Below are 21,026 nucleotides of genomic sequence, written 5' to 3'. Positions count from 1 at the left end.
ATCAATCTTTGGCTAATTTTTTTGACTAGTTGTTCTTAAAGGCATATATACACACTTTACTATATGGCTTATTAGCCTTAAGAACTTGATTTCTCTGGTCGGATTTTACTTTATCAGTATGGTTCTTCTGACCCTTTACCTGTGTCCTTCTTTAGATACCCATTTGATACTCGTGTGTCTATTTGCACTTTTGGTATTTTTACTCTATGTGATATTGTTATTTAATAAATATAATTTTGCATTCAATTTTGAAAACAGTAGTCTTGGCTCTATTTATCTTTCATATATCTTTTGAATTTTGCATGTGTTGGGGAGGTTTTATGTCGACATCTCCAGATTATGTTCAATATTTCTGTCCTCTGATCTATATATTTACAGACTCTATATAGTATAATGCACTCCCCAAAGCCATCTATAGTTTGAGCCTCCCCATAGAAAAACTCTGTATAGTATAATGTACATCCCATAGGCTCTATAGTATAATGCACCCCCATAGGCCTCCATAGTATAATGCACTCCCCATAGGCCTCTGTAGTATAATGCCCTCCCCTTAGGCAGACTCTGTATATTATAATGCACTGCCCATAGGCCTCTGTAGTATAATGCCCTCCCCTTAGGCAGACTCTGTATATTATAATGCACAGCCCATAGGCCTTTATAGTATATTCTACTCCCCATAAAAAAATTTGAAATAAATAAATGCAATACTCACCTCTCCTCCTCATTCCCCTGCTGCTCCTAGTGCTTGCAAGACTCAAGACAGGAGGCGGCAAGTAATAACATAATCACACCAGCTGCCAATGTCTGCATTAGTGATGTAAGACACAGAGGGGGATGATGGGAGAGGGAGCGTGACAATCCCTCTCTCATCATTGCTGTCAACTGTATCATCATCCAGCCGATACAGCTGAACTTGCGATGACCGGTGGGGAGCCTGGTGCTGGTAGGGAGATCAAGTCTCCCTGTATCTGCCACAGAGTGTAACTGTATGGGCAAGCTGCGCATGCCAACACAGTTTCAGTAGCATAGCTCTAGGTGGCCCCTCAGAGCGCAGGGCCCAGAACGACTGCCTTTTTGCCCCCCAGTAGCTATACTACTGTGTGGAAGCCCACTTTGAGCTGAAGGTTTCATGATCTACATTTGGTGTAGTGGATTCCATAAATGAGAGTAGGCCCTGTAGTGAAGATTAAACTACATCCTTCATTAATGTGTTGGGTTCTTTCATACAAGATAGGCGGTGTTCTTTGATTCCCAACATTGGTTTTCCATTTTACAGAGTAAAATCATATCCAGGTTCTTGCTACCCAACAGCAGTGGGGAGAATAGAGACTGTACCCTCCTCTTTTTTTTAGGGTCCTCATATCAGCTTTATTTATAGTTTATTTTACGAATTTGAAATTGAAAATGTTAGAAATCTAGCTATTTTGTACTTTTCAGTCTGTTTTTATCCCTTACAACATGGAACTCACCATCTCAATTCAGAGGGAATGCGAATTATAGAAATGTGTCCCGCCAGCAGGTAATATGATACTGTAATAAGGAGATAGCAGGCCATGAAGTGATAGGGAGGGACCGCAATGCCTGCGTGATATATGTTCCCTGAAAACCATTTTGCAATAATATTTTTTATTAGAAAGTTCTCTTTTCATATTCTTAACAATAAAGAGACTGATTGTGTCATTTTTCTTCCCCAGGATTTTCTATTCTTCAGGCCATTATGGAGGCAGCGGTACAGAACAACTGGCAAGTGACAGCTAGATCAGTGGGGAATATAAAAGATGTTCAGGAATACAAACGCATCATAGAGGAAATGGACAGACGTCAAGAGAAAAGATTTGTAATCGACTGCGAAGTTGAGCGAATAAATACAATTTTGGAACAGGTACACATTTTTCTAAAATTTTGTGTATTTGTGAGATTTATAGGAAGAGAATGTAAAACAATCCATGTCATGAAATAGCAGCATTTTTTTCTTATTGCTACATATTATGGCATATATTGGCTGCAAATTGGAGACATAACTGGAATCCAAGGCTGTTCTGAAAAGAAAATCAACATCTTATCAAAGGTCAAGTCATGTAATACTCATCATGCTGACTGATCATTCTGGAGCTGGAGCTTTGCTTTGTAGCAGTCATTCTTAATATATTTTGTGTGATACCCCTTGCCAAATAAAAGCTGGCCTGCTCCCATACTGAAGAGGTCTTTTGTGTAACAATTTCTCTTTCGTGATTCTTTCTATGTGCTAAACAAGAATTCAACAATATTTTACCATTATATTAACATTTGGCAATGCAATCCTATTATGCACTGAAAGCTGGAGCAGTAAGAAAGCCCCTAATGGAATTAAAGATATACAGACAGTGGTAATTTTATTGTCTGAAATTCCAAGTTTGCCTAAAAGCAACTACTGGGGTTAAGATTACAATAAAATGCATCCGAATAATTACAAGGAGCATAACAGAATTAAGTGAGCACAAACACCTTGCATCACAGCCAACATAGAAAGAAAGTAGCCGTGTTTGGTGTTTGTGAGGATCAACAAATGTGCACCCCCATTATTTCCTTCGCTCTATATTATCCCTTGGGTTTTGCTCTTCTGCAATTTTAAAACCGTTTTACAGGTCTTCAAATTGATGACCTATGCTTAAGATAGGATCACTTAGAGTCTCTCATCTCAATCTATTATCATTTTAAAGGACCGTGGCACTTCAGCAAGTGCCATGTCCCCTTAAAGAAGCACTCCTCCCATCAACATTTTTGTCCTCTTAATATATTGCAGTCATCATATTATATGGCACTGTGTACTTACAATTGCTCATTTTGTCTTTCTACCCAGATAATTCTTCTCTTTTCCATTAGGTCTATGACATCACGTGATTAAAAACTGCCCAGCTGAAAGCTTCTAAGCTCTATGTAGAAACAAGAGATCAATTTTCCCTGCATGAGTCATAACTTCAAAGTCACTGGAAGGGTGAGGAGAAGATGGGGTCAGCAGTTAAGGAGGGGGATGAGTCATGCAAGGAAAAGAGACTTGCTGGTTCTACATAGAGCAGATAAAAGGGAAGAATTAACTGGGTAGAAAGGCAAAATTAGCAATTGTAAATACATAGTGCTAGATAATATGATGACTGCATTATAATAAGAGGATAAAATTTGATTGGAGTGCTCCTTTAGAGGAAAGCTATCACAATAAACAAAATCCATGGTTTAAAATAGCTATTTGTGCTACACTTATTTTAATATCACAGTCTGTATTTAAAAAAAACACAAAAATAACCAAAGTTATCTGGCAAATTTTCGCACTAGCTACTGGAGCTTTTTTAGACTCCTATTTCATGGCTTTTCAGGAAGAGTTTTTAGAAAGGCTTTTTGTCAGCAGAGGCAGGATTATAATGTCAGGTAACACTTCTATACCTGGCAGATAATAGAGAATCCAACTGTTACAATAGGTGATGTCATAGGTGACCCTGCCCCAATCCCTTCACACTGATCTTTGGACGGGATCATTGGATTCGTCAATTCAAAATATTGGGCCAGTGTGTGACCATAATATCTACGTGCTGGTTACTGAAATAACAGGAAACTAGAATCTAAAAAAAAAAAAAAGCAAGATTACTAAATCTGTTTTTTAATAAAGATCATCATATGAAAAACATTGCCAAAAACCTGATTTAAACAATAGATGTTTTAGAAAGTTTTCTATTGGTTGTTTCCCAGTAATACATACTTTAATTAGCAGCTATGCCTAGTACTACATCTTTGTTCCATTTAGATGATTAGGACTGAGCTGCACTTGTTACTAGCAGTATTGACTTGTGTATTGTAGCAGTGCTAATAATAAACGAAGGAAGGTATTTGCTGGAGTGCTGTGAACTAGAGATGACTGGATCAATTCGTGAGACTCTGGTCCAGTGTCCAGTCTCCCCCATTGAACCGCCAGTGTAACCTGACGGTTAGACGGGGTCTTGCGAATTTCTAAATTTCTGCCAATTCTGGTGCAGCATTTGATTTGTCAAGAATGGCACAATCTTATCTGAGTGATGTGACACATAGATGACATTGCGCCAGTCCTATAAGTTTAGGATATATCACACACTCTTAATGATTATATTCAAAAAAAGAAAGGTTTTTTTTATTGACAACCATCAAATAGGAGCATAGCAAGACAATAAGTGAACGGGAATAATTTGACGTTTCGACTCTCCCGAGTCTTACTCATAAAGTTGCTTGGATCCATTAAATTATGGAGAGTGTGGGTTTCACAGGAGATTTATAAGTAGCTGTTTTGTGAAGCGTATACTACTAGAGAAAGGATGTAGTTCCGAAAAGGATAGGGGACCTGTGTGTAACTATGCCTGTAAGCGGTGCTCCCGGAACTCACACTCTCCATAATTTAATAGTTCCAAGCGACTTTATGAGTAAGACTCGGGAGAGTCGAAACGTTAAATTATTACCGGTCGCTTTTTTTTGCATATCATTAAGAGTGTGCGGTATATCCTAAATTTATTGTACTAGGGACTATTATAGTCCATTATACCAGCACCTCGCCAACCTTCTGACTGAGTGCACACCAATCTATTCTAATTAGTTGCGCCAGTCCTGGCTTATTAAAAGTTGCTCATGGGAGATAGAAAGGTAAGCGATTCATGTTGCTCCCATCTAGCTGCATATACCACTGACTTGGACACTAGACTGGACTCCAGCCAATCAATCTGCTCATCTCCACTGTAAACCATTCAAGCAGTTGATTGATTAGTGCTGAAATCATGACCCCCCCATAATGATAGTGGTCTATGCTAAGCAAAGTCCATCAGTTTTTTAAAACTGGAAAAAAACTCTTTTAATTGCTGAAAGTGGGTGCCTAGTGAGAAGATCCTACTGAGCATCCACTGGAATTCACAGCTGACGCATGCTTAGGAGAACAGGGACTAACCCAACACCTGAAAGACCTCACTGATGACACTTCATTTTAGGGTGGGGGCAGAGACCTCAGCCTCTACCACCTGATGATGTCTCATTTGAATATTCCAGCATGCACTGGGGGCTCTTAAACAAAGCATCATCAAACTAAGTAGGTAAAAAATATAAAGCAGTTAATGTAGCAAAGGAACAATATGGACTTTTTAGTTAAAGTATATTAGAAATGACATTAGATTATCTATTATGTCTATATATCTATTCTATTCTGACCTCGGACTGTGAATTTATTGCACTTGGTTGATGAAATGTCAAGTTTCCCTTGAGACGGGTGTGTAAACATCAGACAGCACGAGCATGGTCCGTGTGCCGTGCGATTTTTTTTCTCGCACTCATTGACTTACATTGGCTAGCCGCTGCCGATTTACGCAGCCATGAGCAACAAGCTGCAATTTTTTCCCTACACCAATTCCAGATGAGGAAAAACTCACAGATAAACACTGCCTGGTTTAATAACGTTGGTGCGCGGAGAATGTGATATTTTTCTAACATTGCACTTGCTGATTCTATACGCAGATGGGAGTGAACCCTAAAAAGGAGAGAAATCCCAAATCATAGCAAATCAACTTTTTGGGGAGATTTAAAATATGTTCAAAGTTTTCAGCTTTAATGGAAGATGATTTCTCTATTCCAGGTCTATTCACGTTGCTAAATATTTTAGGCTGTTCTAAAACTGTTACATCAAATCTAATGTACAATGCTTCCATCAATATTTATTGTGTTACGACGAGGCTAGTGTCTTAAAATAGACCTAACAGATCAGTTATATTTAGGCCAGCTCTTATTGTTTGATTACATAATAAAGAAAAAAATCCCCTCCTAAACAGAAAAAAAAAAAACCTGCACGCTACCGTACACTGAAACCTTTATAAGTGAAGGTAGAATCTTTTCATCTGAACAATTCTTTTTCTTAATCTCAATTATTTTGACCCCAAGGCTTTACAGCAAAGTACATGTCTTCTGTCGAATGTCTGTGCTCATCTATATTGATAAAGATCACAGTTTGAAGGAAAGCTTAATTATTGAATATTGTTTAGCTGGGAGAGTAAACAACTCTGATTACTTCTGTCATTAGTGAGGATAGTAAATCTCTGTACCTTGCAAGCTGCAGGGAATCAAAGAAAAACTTTATGTTCTTCTTCAGCTGTTTTTTTGTTGCTACAGAGGTATAGTATATCCTATTGTAACTTAGGATAAAACTATGCGTTTTGTGCATATTTGCCTTTATAAAAATGCACATCAATAACGAACAGTTGATCGGCTCTGAATACTAGCAGACATGTATGCTATACAAGGGGGAGCTTAGATTAGAAAAGAGCAACTAGTGCCAATTGAAATGCATTACAGATTGCAACATTTTAATAAATCTCCAGTTTATGAGAGTGAATAAGTAGAACATTATGTAGCCCCAGTTCCTGAGAACTCAGCTTCCTTACCGATTACGAATATATTGTAAACTGGAAATCTGCTTTCTTACATAACTGCAATATACCAAAGTCACTAAGTGGACATCTGGTTCCACATGCTGAGTTCATTCCTAGATCCTTGCCATCTAAGTGTCGTTCACGAACAGATGGCAACAACGTCCCCCGATAACAGGGCCATCAAAGACATATGTAAAAGGTCCAATGACCAGGAGTTAGACTTGTACCTATTAATACGAAGCTGCTGTTCCACCATCAGATGCAAAGGTGTGGGGATAAAGAGCATGTCAGGCAAGATGGCACCCTCCCTTTCTACCTCCTTGTCCCACACCAGATCTCCCCATCCCTCCCTGACAAATTACAAATAGATAAAAGGGGAGCATAGTGCTACTATTATCTTCACAAAAAAAGTCTTTAGAAGTGGCCATGAAATTGGCTTCTGACAAAAAGGAGACTGACAGCTACAGTGCTTGCCTCCCTGCAGTGCAAGATCATACATAGAAATCATGGGGATCTCATAGCTGAAGTTCTAATTCCGCTACCTCCACACAAAAAAATATATATATATATTTGCAGGGACACAGAAGAGCATATCTCACAATTTTGAAGCCCTTACAAATTAGTGTTCTTTCTATTGAAACCCCTAGATTCCCCTTTCACTATGCATAAAGCATGATGAAAACAAAAGTAACCTCCTCAAAAATAGTATTACCCCATGGTGAATTGCTCCACAGTACACTCCACACGCACACTGTGATGACTCTTCTGTACCTGCTTGGCATGTATAATGACTCCTAATACTCCCGACTCAGCCCTTCATTCAGTTTAATGATCTCCTGGCCCCACACTCCTGCACACAGTATGATGGCCCCAAAATAACCATGAACACTGTATAAGGGCCCCCAACAAGCATTCAAACAGTATAATGGACCAAAACAACCCTCCACACAATATGATGGACCCCACAAAAATCTCCACAGTGTATAATTGCTCTCACGCAGTATAATGGCATCCGTTAGCCATTCAAACAGTATAATGACCCCCAAATATCCCTCCAAATATTATAATGGACCCACATAGCCTTCCATGTAGCATAATGGGCCCCACATAGACCATCAAATAACATAATTGCCTTATAGCCCTCAATATAATATAATGCACCCACCACATATCCCTCCAAATACTATAGTGAGCCCCCACATAGCCCTCCAAACAGTATTGTGCAAACACAATGTACTCATTGATTAAAAAAGAAAGACCATGCTCACCTTTCTGCATACCCCTGATGCTCCAGTCTTCGTAACATGTGCACAGCGGGCACAATGTAGTGATGTCATCGTGGCTGTAATGCTGAGAAGTCAGAGCACAGATGCAGAGGCTCCTTGTTCCATCTTTGCTGTCAACTGTATCGGCATCCAGGATGCCGATAAGTGCAATGCCAGGTTGGGGGACCAGCACTGGTGCTGGTACTGGGCCCCTCTGACTCCTGACTCACAGGCAGCATAGCGGCCACATGGTCTGCTGCTATTGATGGTATGCCACTGACCTGCAGCAATTACAGGCAGCAGTTGTCCTGCATAAAACATTAGAGAAAGGGATCTCTCCACTGGAAGAAGAAAATATAACTTTCCATACATAAATTCGAGACCTGTTGAAAGCAAATATCCTGCAAGACCATATGTAAGTTCTGGAAAACATGCCAAGGCAGAATTATTTATGCATAACACACCTTCCTAAATAAATAAAACCCAAAAAGCCTGATTTATGAAGAAAAAAAACAGAAGCTTTGGGTCTCTCAGATCTCCATAAAGTTTAGAGAGTACGCAGTATAATAATAATCTTTATTTTTATATAGCGCTAACATATTCCGTAGCACTTTACAGTTTGCACACATTATCATCACTGTCCCCGGTGGGGCTCACAATCTAAATTCCTATCAGTATGTCTTTGGAATGTGGAAGGAAACCAGAGAACCCGGAGGAAACCCACGCAAACACGGGGAGAACATACAAACTCCTTGCAGATGTTGTCCAAGGTGGGATTAGCTTACAAAAAGAACAAAACCCCCATAAAATAGATACGTTATTAAATAACACAAATAGAAAAAAAAAAACCAAAAGACAAGAAAGCCCTAAATACTAGGGCAATCCACTAAGGGAGAAAAATACTCCCTACCAAGATAATCTATTGGTAGACTGGAAAAAATATATAGTCAAAAAGATATACACTGATAATATGCTGGTGGTACACACGTGTATTAACCTATGCTAAGTACCAAGGGTGCCAGGATATAAGTGAGATATCCCTACAACAGATGAAAAAACCCCTATGGATGTACACCTACCTAGATGCGGAGGTTGGCACCCTAAGAGATAAAACGAGAATGGCGCACGCAAACTCAAATGGCATAAATTTCATTTGCAAAAGGATAAAGAAAATGGGTATTATTACCTACCGATAATTCGGTTTCCAGGAGTCCATCCTGACAGCACATTGGAGGACGTCCTCCTCCTCCTTGCAGGGACAGGAAACACAACACGAGAGGTTAAAAGGTCCCACTCCACCCCCTTTCCCTCAGTGTTTTGACAAGTACCACACCATGGATAGATATACTTTTGAAAACTTTATTTGACCAAACATATTACAGCATATGAACTGGCATGCATAGGGGGGGAAATAACGGTGCTGTCAGGATGGACTCCTGGAAACCGAATTATCGGTAGGTAATAATACCCATTTTCCAGGACGTCCCCCTGACAGCACATTGGAGAATACCAAAGAAAACTACGTTTAGGGTGGGACAACTGCTTGGAGAACTTTCCTCCCATAAGACGTCTGCTGAGCTGCTACTACGTCTAGCTTATAGTGCTTACAGAACGTGTTTACTCTGGCCCAAGTTGCTGCCTTGCAAATCTGATCTAGTGACGCTCCTGCTCGCTCAGCCCATGATGCTGAAACAGCCCTAGTAGAGTGAGCTTTAATCCCTGTTGGGCACGCTATCCCTTCTGATGCGTAGGCTTTTGAAATTATAGTAGTAATCCATCTAGCTATAGACGCCTTGGAAGCTTTTTTACCTTTATTCTTACCTCCAAATAGGATAAAAAGATTAGAATCCTTCCTCCAGGAGCTAGTGGCCTCTAGATAGTTTAATACTGCCTGCCTAACATCCAGGGAGTGTAAAGCCTGTTCTTTTTCATTAGAAGGGTTCTCACAAAAGGAAGGTAAAATTATTTCCTGATCTCGATTTTTTGCTGAAGCTATTTTTGGAATAAAAGCTGGGTCTAATTTTAGGATTATATGATCCTCTCTGACTTGAAGATATGGATCCTTAATTGATAGAGCCTGAATCTCCCCTACGCGTTTAGCTGTTGTAATCGCTACTAGGAAGGCCGTCTTCCAGGTACGAACTGAAATAGGCATGTTCTCCTCTAGAGAATAGGGATCTTTACAAAGAGACCTAAGGACTAAATTTAAGTCCCATGTGGGAGCTAGCTGTCTCAAGGTAGGCCGTAATCTTTGGATAGCCCTCACAAATCTGATTATCCAGGGGTGGGAAGCTAATGGATAATCCAGAAAAGTACTAAGGGCCGAGATCTGGACTTTAATTGTAGCTGGCCTGAGCCCCAAGTCAAAGCCTGCCTGTAAGAATTTTAAGACTCTAGGAACATCTAAGACCCCCGGAATCACAGCTGACCCGCCACTTCCCATACAAAATTTTTTCCAGATTTTGAGGTAGATGGCAGAGGTGACAGGCTTCCTACTAGCCTGGATGGTTGTAATTACTTCATCTGAAAGACCTCTGGATTTCAAGATGTCCCTCTCAGGATCCATGCTGACAGATGCAGTCTCTCCGGGTTTTGGTGTAAAACAGGCCCTTGATGAATTATATCCTTCCATAACGGGAGTATGATAGGGTCTTCCGTTGCCATGGCCCCCAACAATGGGAACCAACTTCTCTTTGGCCAGAATGGTACAATCGTCAGCACTGTTGCCTGGTCTTCCTGAATCTTCCTGAGCACTACTGGAATTAGTGCTATTGGTGGAAATGCGTAAGACAGAGGTTCGCTCCATGCTTGACTTAAGGCGTCGACTGCTTCCGGCATGTCTAGAGGGTTGAGGGAATAAAATCTGGGAACCTTTGAATTTTTCCTTGTGGCGAATAAATCTATCCTGGGCGTTCCCCAACGGTGGCAAAGAATTTGGAACATTTCTTGACTTAGTTCCCATTCGGTTGGAGAAACTTTCTTTCTGCTTAGATAGTCGGCTAGTATGTGCTGTGACCCTTCTAGATGCACTGCTGTTATAGATAAGACAACGTCTTCTGCCCAGGCAAATATTCTCTGCGCTAGACCTTGAAGCGCTTTGTGTTTGGAACCTCCCTGATGCCTCAAAAAGGATACCGCTGTTACATTGTCGGATAGGATTTTTACATGTTTGTCCTTTAGGCGTGAACGGTTTCTTCTGAGAGCTTCCCAGACTGCGTATAATTCTCTGTAATTTGACGACATCTGACTGATCTCCTCGGGCCACTTGTCCTGAAAGAATTTTCCTTCCAGGTGCGCTCCCCATCCCCACTGACTTGCATCTGTGGTGATTATCACACAAGGGGTTGATATCCAAGGGATGCCCTTTTTTAGATTGTAGTCCTGGATCCACCATCGTAGTGATCTTCTTGTCTTCATTGGTAGCTCTAGCCTCTTGTCTAATGTGGAACGACGTCGATCCCATACCATGAGTATCTGTTCTTGTAAAGGCCTTGAGTGAGCCTGAGCCCATCTGACACACGGAATGCATGCTGTCATCTTCCCCAAGATTTTCATAGCTGCTCTTATCGTCACTGGACTTCTTTGGAATTCTAAGATCATCTTTTTTAATGAGGTTCGTTTGTCCCTTGGTAAGAAGGACTGCCTGGTTGTAGAATCCAAGAGTACTCCTAGAAATATCTTCTGGGATTCTGGCTTTAAATGTGACTTTTTCCTGTTGACCACCCATCCTATTTCCTCTAATACTGCTATGACCCGATCTCTGTGTTGTAGCAGAATGACCCTTGATCGTGCCACAACCAGAAAATCGTCCAAGTATGGAATTATTGTTATTCCTTGGTTTCTTAAGAAAGCCACCACCTCTGCTACCAATTTGGTGAAAATTCTTGGGGCGGATGCTAGACCGAAAGGGAGGCATTGAAATTGGAAGTGGCAGGTCATGTCCGAAAGACTTACTGAGAATCTCAGAAGCTCCTGAGAAGAGAGATGTATCGGGACCTGATAATACGCACTCTTCAGATCGAGAGTGCACATTACCGAATCTTTGTTTATAAGATGAATGATGGACCTGATCGACTCCATTCTGAACCGTTTGTATTTGACGAAAACGTTTAGAGGTTTTAAATTTATTATTGTACGGGATTCCCCTGACGGTTTTGGAATAGAAAAAAGAGAGGAATAGTGACCTGCACCTATTTCTGGAGTAGGAACCCGAACTATAACCCCGGAGTCGAACAGTTTTTGTAGGTCTAGAAACATAGGGGAATCTTTGACTAACATTGTTGGTAAGATACACCTTTGAGGTACGCGGGATGTTAACTCTATTCTGTAACCCTCTGAGATTATCTTGAGGACATAATCGTTGTCTGAGATCTGACTCCATTGTTTGAGGAAGAAACTTAATCTCCCGCCTATCCCTATGGCGTCATTGTTTCCTTGGTCTATAGCCAGAACCGAACAAGGAATTCCTACCCCTTCTATTCTGAGCGTAGGAACTCCTAAAAGATCCTCTACCTGATCTCCATTGTTCTCTATACTCTGGAAATCTGCGGGGGGGAGGGGGAGGGGGGAGAGGCCTCCTCCGAAAAGGCTGAAACTTCTTGGGTTTATCCTCGGGAAACCCTCTTTTACTATCAGCTGCTGACTCTAGGATGTCATCTAAAGCCTGACCAAATATTCTGGAACCTGAAAATGGAATGGCGCATAATTTATTTTTGGATGCATTATCCCCCGACCAAGATCTAAGCCAAATAGCCCTTCGTGTTGCATTGGACAAGGAGCTATTTCTAGCCGCAAATCTCACAGATTCAGCTGATGTATCTGCCATAAAGGCCGTGGCTGACTTAATGATAGGCAGAGAAGCAATTATATCCGCCCGTGAAGTCTTATTAATTAAATGTTCTTCCAGCTGTTCCATCCACAGGAACATGGATCTCGCTACAGAAGTAGCTGCGATGTTGGTTTTTATTAAAGCTGCTGAAGTCTCCCAGGCTCGACGTAAAAGGATATCCGCCTTGCGATCCATTGCATCCTTAAGACTAGATGAATCTTCGAAAGGTATTGATGTTTTCTTTGCCACCTTGGCTAAAGGGACATCTACCTTCGGAATCTCTTCCCATGTCTTGATCTCTTCTGAATCAAACGGAAGACGGTTTTTAAACTCTCTGGACATCACCAATCTTCGTTCCGCATCTTTCCATTCTTGCGAGATCATCTTACGTATGTGTTCACTCACCGGGAACACCGTCCGTTCCTGATATGTGAGCCCTCCGAACATCTGATCTTGTCTAGATCTCGGCTGTGGATCTTCTTTCACCTGCATAGTACGTCTGACCGCCTGGACCAGTTCTTCTGTTTCTTCAACTGGAAAGTAGTACCTCTTCCCTTCTTGTTCTTCTACTGGCAGTTCTCCTTCTTCTTGATCAGAACCTCTATATTCTGATTCCGCCTCCGACGAACCATCCTGAACCTCCTGTTCTGGATCTTTCCTTGGTCTTTTACGAGCCGGGCCCGGACTGTACACTTCCCGTTGTGACATTGAAGCTAAGGAATTCTGGACCTCCTCCCGGATTATATTCCTCATTTCGGACAACATTGATGGTTGTTCTTCTCTGACAATTTTCTTAATACAAGAGCTGCACAGATCCTTTTTGTATGCTTCTGAAAGTTTTGCGTTACATAGAGAGCACCTCTTAGATTTAGTCAATGACTTGCCAGACCTTTTAGTCTGAGGGAGGGGAGCTTGACTGGCCTCTTTATCCTAAATGTAAGAATAAGGACAAGAACGGCTCAGTGTGTGCAGGCGTATATTTGAGTACTCTGCGCATTGCGCACTTACCCCTATCTCCTCATTCCTGTTCTCCATATCTTCTGTGGAGAAATACTACTATAAGTACATGATCTCATATGATCCCATATGTATAAAAGGGATATAGCAGCGTCTGCTGCACTCACCCTTGGTCTCCGGCATGTCCGCAGCAGACTGCTCGCACGTCTGTCCTGCAGCAAATATTCTCCAGGGATACACTCCGGCGCTCTCCTACCACCAGAGGAAGCGCTGGATAACCATCTGCGAGTGCCCTGAGCCTTGCGCCCTTAAAGCTGCCTACTTCCGCGTTCCACCAGGTGGAACGCACGCCGAGATGGCCCCGTCCCCGGATGTGACGTCACCTTACCTGCGCCTGACACCGGACGTACTGCACTCGGTCTAACAATCCTACTTCCGCGTTCCACTCAGTGGAACGCACGCTGCTGCCGCTGGCGCCGGACCTCTTGCGGCGCCTCTTCTCCTGGCGCCCGAACCGAGAGCCCCCCACCGGGAGGAAGCGGTTCGACCCAGGAGCTCGTCCGCTCGACTGGTCTTTTGGCAGAGGGACTCCCCGCCGGGAAGTTTCTGCCTGGGGCTTAATGATGCGGGGAAAGGATATTGGCGTTAGCCGCACAATCCCCCGAGCCCTCCGGACTGGTGAGTCTTCCTGCTTGTATAGCGCTGTATCCTCTCGTGTGTCCCTCCATGCAGGGACAGGAAAAACACTGAGGGAAAGGGGGTGGAGTGGGACCTTTTAACCTCTCGTGTTGTGTTTCCTGTCCCTGCAAGGAGGAGGAGGACGTCCTCCAATGTGCTGTCAGGGGGACGTCCTGGAAAAATGTGATAGTCTTGGGATCTCTGTTGAGGATTTGGATACTGTTAAAGTATTGACTGATTTGCTGGGGGATAATGTATGTGATGAAGGATTGGGTCCCTATACGTCCCTGAAACGTAAAAACACCAGGTTGCCCCCAATGGGGGGGTTGGATGCTGTTGATATATTTCTTAAGGTTGTGGAGGAGGATCTATTGAAGATAAATCCGAAAGGTATGTTAGACTGTGTGCCACCCAACCTTCCTAGGCCCGAAATGACTGCTCTTGCGGGACTTGAGAACAATAAGGAAATAGTAATTAAGCCCTCCGACAAGGGGGGCAACCTGGTTATAATGAACCATGACCAATACATGTCTATGTGTCAGCTTATTTTGAATGATAAGGAGACGTTTGAAATTTTGACTAGAGACCCTACCCCTCAGTACATTGATGTCCTTATGGATATTTTGGTGAGAGGATTGGATCTCAGACTGCTTACCAAGGAGGAGTTTGAGTTTCTCTCCCCCTCCTTCCCTTTGATGCCTGCCTTTTATTGCCTCCCTAAGATACATAAGGGGTGTACTCCTTTAAAAGGACGCCCCATTGTATCAGGTGTTGATTCCCTGAGCCAAAATATTGGGATCTATATTGATAAAATCCTTCGTCCTTTTGTGACCTCTTTACCCTCGTATTTGAGGGATACTATGGATTTATTGACCAAACTTGAGGACATGGATATCGGTACTGATACTTATCTAGCATCCATTGATGTAGAGGCATTATATAGTAACATCCCGCATGGGGCAGGCATTAAGGGGATGGAATTTTTTCTCAATACTAGAGCCACCCAGTGTGTCCCACATAACAAACTTGTCATTGAACTCATGTCATTTGTTCTCAATCATAACTGTTTTCTTTTTTATGGAAGGACCTACCAACAGCTTAGGGGGACCGCGATGGGGAGTCCCTGTGACCCCATCGTATGCCAACCTCTTCCTGGGCTGGTGGGAGGAGACCATTATCTTTGTGGATGAAGCTTGGTGGTCTTCCAAAATATTATTTTGGTCTAGGTTTATCGACGATGTGTTCATGTTGTGGACTGGAACAGTAGATGAATTTGATCGTTTCATCCTGTGTATTAATAAGAATGAGATTAACATGAGGTTCACGTCAGAGATACAAGAGAAGTCCATCAATTTCCTTGACCTTAGTATTAGCAAAAATGGTAGGGGTGGGATTTCCACCAGGACTTTTAGAAAACCAACATCCACCAATGGTCTCCTCAGATGGGATAGTTTCCATCCGGGTACCTTACGTAAAGGTATCCCCAAAGGCCAATTTTTGCACATTAGGAGGAATTGCTCCGATAATCATGAGTTCACTGCGCAGGCCCATGACCTTAAGACAAGATTTGGGCAAAGGGGATACCCAGGAGTGGTCCTTGATGGAACTTGGAGACATGCGGCAGGGTGTACTCGCCATGATTTGTTGTATCCATTGCCCAAATCGAGTGAGCCTGATGTTCCTAGGATTATTGGTATGTTTGACAACCAATCGAGTAGGGTACGTAACATCTTGAGCAGACTTTGGGGGATCCTCAGAGCGGACCCCGACTTGAAAGACTTTATCCCACCCACTCCTAAGATCACATGCAGAAAAGGTAGATCTATCAAGGACCGTTTGGTTCATAGTTTTTATGATAGACCTAAACCACCCAGTACCTGGTTAGATCGTAAACCTTGTGGTACATTTAGGTGTGGAGATTGCAAATTCTGTACATGGGTAAGGAAAGAAAAAGGCTTCAAGGGTACTACCTCGGCTAGGATTTATTGCATGAGGGATTTTGAAAATTGTAAAACTGAAGGGGTGATCTATATGGCCACTTGTTTATGTCCACTTAATTACATCGGTAAAACCAAGAGGGAATTGCGGAGACGCATTGGTGAACATCTTGGCGACATAAAACATAAACGGGATACACCTGTGGCCAAACATGTCAGGATAGCTCATCTGAATGATAATAGGGCTATCTCCTTTTGTGTACTTGAGGTGGGGCGACGCAACCCACGTGGTGGGGATGTTGACAAATTACTCCTTCAAAAAGAATGTCAATGGATATTTAGACTACGTACTCTTGTTCCGGACGGTTTAAACGAGCAGCAAAATTATTGCTGTTTTCTATGAATCAGTGGTCCATTATCACTAGTTAGCCCTACCGGTAGATGTTGTCCAGTTCTTCTTATTTATCTCTCATTATGTGTGCATCACTTTGTGTTGTATCCATTATAGATTCATGCATGCTCCTGTATAGGGTCCGCGAATATAGGGTGCAGAGGTATGTTGGTAGCTGTTAGTTTAGTGTACTTCTAGGTATGTGTTAATGTACACCTCTAGCTGCTACTTTTCTTTTTCTTTATCGGCACATTTCTTTATTCTAATATGCGTTTGCCTATATATTTATCAGCATCATACACTTCTTGCCATGCATGTTGTTTTCTACGTTTGACATATAATTTATTTTTTCATTTATCCTTTATATAATTATCTCGGTTTCAGCGCAACGTTGGCGCATGCGTAGTTGCGCTTTTCTTGTGTAGCGCTGTGATTTTGCCATGTTGTGCGGCGGGCGCCTTTCTTTTTGTGTGCGTGCGCCCTAGCGGCTGTTATTTTTCAGCTGTATATCTCCTGCGCATGCGCTGTACTTTGCTGTCTTGTTTCGGCAGCCTCTAGTGCATGATTTGTTGTGCCTGGTTAGCTGGGTGTCTTGCCGGCTTCAATACAATGGCGTCTTTCCATTCTTTTGATTATACCACACTGGCTTGTTACCTTTAACCGGATATGTCGACGTAGATGCTCTAAACAGGAAGTTATTGTGTTTGGCGTGGCTATTTCAGTGGGACCCGCAGGTAAGCATCTGCAGCCCTATTTCCTGGACAACTCCATACAGCCATGATATCATCCTGTCTCTCCTGATGAACCCATGTTGGGGGAAACGCGTCGACAGTCGTTTATGTGCCTCTAGCCGCCTAGGAGTCACAGTATCGGCTTTTCCACTACTTGCCTAATATGAACACAGCAGATAAGTATTGTTTCTGCATATTGTACATTTTATGTGCTGCTATGTGTAGTGGTTATGTGTGGTGACAGACCTAGATATCTGGCATGGCATATTTGTTTGTTTTTCATATGGTTTTTACATGCATTTGTGCTAGGACTGGTTAGCATAGGATCTTTTTGTACTTGGTACCATGTGTTAGGTTATACTACAAGATACCCCATGTTTTGATGTGCGATATGTGCGTTATTTATCTATAAGCGCGATCCCTTTTGCTTACATCACATTGGAGGGGAGGGCCGGTTATGCTGTTAAATTACATAACACATAGCTTCATATGATATTACCAGCCATCTGGCCTCTCTTTCCTACTTTACTCCTTATAGGGAGATAGTAGGAGGTTAGGGATAGCCATCGCACGAGCGGGGGCGCCATTCTCGTTTTATCTCTTAGGGTGCCAACCTCCGCATCTAGGTAGGTGTACATCCATAGGGGTTTTTTCATCTGTTGTAGGGATATCTCACTTATATCCTGGCACCCTTGGTACTTAGCATAGGTTAATACACGTGTGTACCACCAGCATATTATCAGTGTATATCTTTTTGACTATATATTTTTTCCAGTCTACCAATAGATTATCTTGGTAGGGAGTATTTTTCTCCCTTAGTGGATTGCCCTAGTATTTAGGGCTTTCTTGTCTTTTTGGGGTTATTTTCTATTTGTGTTATTTAATAAAGTATCTATTTTATGGGGGTTTGGTTCTTTTTGTAAGCTGAATTTTTCCCTTTTGTTATACATTATTTGTGAGCCAAGGTGGGATTAGAACCCAGGACTTTCCACTGAGCCACCGTGCTGCCCAGTATAGGAACTCTATCACTGTCATTGCCTAAAGGACCCAACAAAGAAGTGCATAATAACAGACCAGAGCAGGTAATTATGACATTTGTAGACTATTTGGACTGAGAAAAAATCATAGATCTTTCCATTTAAAAAAAACAACTTCTTTTATATGGCTTGAAAGCGGTATTGTTCATGGACTTCTCTATAGCTGTCGCCTTGAACAGGAAAGCGTTCTGCAGTTTATGCACCTTTCTTTATAGGAAACAGATCTGTTTCTTGCTCAAGTATTTCACCACACTTAGGGTGAAATGCGCACAAGGAGACAGCATAACTTTCTAAGTCCCAGAAGATGTGGAGGCACACTTCCACAACAAAAACGATGAGGATCTGGGCAAAGAAACAAAGAATGGGAACAACGTCAAAAGTCACCATCCATCCCACGTTCACCTTCTACAAGCCGGGTGTTACAGTGATCCTTGACCAAAAAAGAGAGCAAACCAAGCCACAAGAAGCAAAGATCTCTAGCACTCAAAATCCCTCAGGCTGGAAAGAACTAGCTTTCAAAGTGGAGGGTAGACAGACTTAAGGTACCGTCACACTAAGCGACGCTGCAGCGATACCGACAACGATCCGGATCGCTGCAGCGTCGCTGTTTGGTCGCTGGAGAGCTGTCACACAGACAGCTCTCCAGCGACCAACGATCCAGAGGTCCCCGGTAACCAGGGTAAACATCGGGTTACTAAGCGCAGGGCCGCGCTAAGTAACCTGATGTTTACCCTGGTTACCATCCTAAAAGTAAAAAAACAAACGCTACATACTTACCTACCGCTGTCTGTCCTCGGCGCTCTGCTTCTCTGGTCTGGCTGTGAGCGCCGGGCAGCCGGAAAGCAGAGCGGTGACGTCACCGCTCTGCTTTCCGGCCGCTGTGCTCACAGCCAGACCAGAGAAGCAGAGCGCCGAGGACAGACAGCAGTAGGTAAGTATGTAGCGGTTGTTTTTTTTACTTTAACGATGGTAACCAGGGTAAACATCGGGTTACTAAGCGCGGCCCTGCGCTCAGTAACCCGATGTTTACCCTGGTTACCAGCGAATACATCGCTGAATCGGTGTCACACACGCCGATTCAGCGATGTCTACGGGGAGTCCAGCGACGAAACAAAGTTCTGGACTTTCTTCCCCGACCAGCGACAGCACAGCAGGGGCCTGATCGCTGCTGCCTGTCACACTGGACGATATCGCTAGCCAGGACGCTGCACCGTCACGGATCGCTAGCGATATCGTCTAGTGTGACGGTACCTTTACACAGACAGTCACAGATATAGACATTCGTGTTCCACACCTAGGTTCAGAAGTTCTGAGACTATGTAGATTCTTGTTGAACGAAGATTTGTCAAATTAGATTCAATCTAATTGCATTGTTATATACTTTGCACATTTGCTAAAGATACATGCTTCCGAGTTCTTGTCAAATGTGGACAGGAAGGAGGCTAATGGGGGATGCTCTAAATGCATTCTCTTACTATCTACCATAGTCTAAGGCTTCATTGAATGTAAGCATTTATTTGAGCTCATACACCATATTACAACAAAGAGGAAACATCAGGAGCTGACTCACCAAAAAAGTGAAGTCCCAAGTGTGCAATAAAGGAAAGATGAGGGGAAAAAATTTAAAAGGAGCTATCACCTTTCATGGCAAAGCTAATGTAGTTTTGGTTGGGGGAGACTCAAGTCCCAGCAAATTCTATTTTGCAAAAAATAATACCAGAGGACTTTAATTCAGAGCTTGATAAGAGAGAAAACAGGGAATATATCACTCATGGCCATATCTGACTCATCAGTTATTCATTCACACCTGACAACTTATTATGCAAATCTTAATAAAGCATCAGGCCACATATAAGCCAAAGAAACTCATCTAAAGATAGTTAAGTTGCTAAAAATAAAATCAGAGCAACTAGAGATGCTCAAATCTTGGAAGAGCTTGGATGGAACAATAAAAAATTGGGGAACACAAGAGCTGGGTTCACAGGAGATTCTTATAAAGCATTACTTAATCAAGGTTCCCAGCATTATTAAAACTTTTCAACGCCAGTACACAAGACACAATGATATTGACCAACTAAACACCTTGTATGCTAAACTGCTCCCGAAACTGGGTAAAGGTTTACTGTTTCTTGAGTCATGTCAGCCTATTTTGCTAATTAATGTGATTCCTAAGATCTTATCTTATCACAGGTGGAAGACATTTCCCTCTGTGTACAATTATAATTATTTCACTTTCCTTGGTAAAAAGCAAGAATGAACTAGATAGCTCTCTGTGATCTTAAATATAATGAACGCAATAAAGTTATTATATTCCATGCACACTATACAAGTCTTTAGGAACGTGGATGTTAGAGATCTGAACTCTGTACTTTTGAGAGTTACATTATATAGGCAGGAGCTTGACCTACATTTGTTTTGAGGAAACTTACATTGGCCAAAAAGGTGGGGAAGTAAATTACCGAGACAGGCTACAATATAGCTTATCTTGGGAGACACAGACTGAGACATTTTGATCTCACGTCATTCCAACTTCCATTTGAAGTCCAACCTGGCTCATCCATAGGATTTAGCAGCTATGTGGAATTATGAACTGTCAGACCTTCTTATGCACCTTAAATGATTAGTATTAGGCCGGAGTCACACTACCGTATAACACGGCAGATAGAACATCGCTTAGCACTGGGCCCAGTGTTACTCTATGGGGCAGCTGACATATAGGATTATTTTCTGCTGCAGATTCAGCATGAAAGAACAGCACGCTGCAATTGGCAGTGAGACTCGGCTCACTCGCCCCTATA

The 21,026-nt window shown here is 42.3% G+C and overlaps 1 protein-coding gene across 3 annotated transcripts in view; it reads left to right on the top strand.

The window, feature by feature from the left end:
* The window catches only part of GRIA3 (glutamate ionotropic receptor AMPA type subunit 3), a 512,289-nt gene that overhangs the window by 283,860 nt on the left and 207,403 nt on the right, over positions 1-21,026 (top strand). For all 3 annotated transcript variants that reach the window (XR_011317998.1, XM_069747185.1, XM_069747184.1), the window contains exon 4: positions 1,695-1,882. Coding sequence is in view for 2 of the 3 variants with exons in the window: in XM_069747185.1 (XP_069603286.1) it covers positions 1,695-1,882 (188 nt within the window). In the remaining variant the exon portion in view is untranslated. The remainder of the gene's footprint in view (positions 1-1,694; positions 1,883-21,026) is intronic.

The sequence above is a fragment of the Ranitomeya imitator genome, chromosome 2, assembly GCF_032444005.1.
Source record: "Ranitomeya imitator isolate aRanImi1 chromosome 2, aRanImi1.pri, whole genome shotgun sequence".
In the NCBI taxonomy this organism is placed as follows: Eukaryota; Metazoa; Chordata; class Amphibia; order Anura; family Dendrobatidae; genus Ranitomeya; species Ranitomeya imitator.
This window is presented reverse-complemented; position numbering and strand designations above follow the sequence as displayed.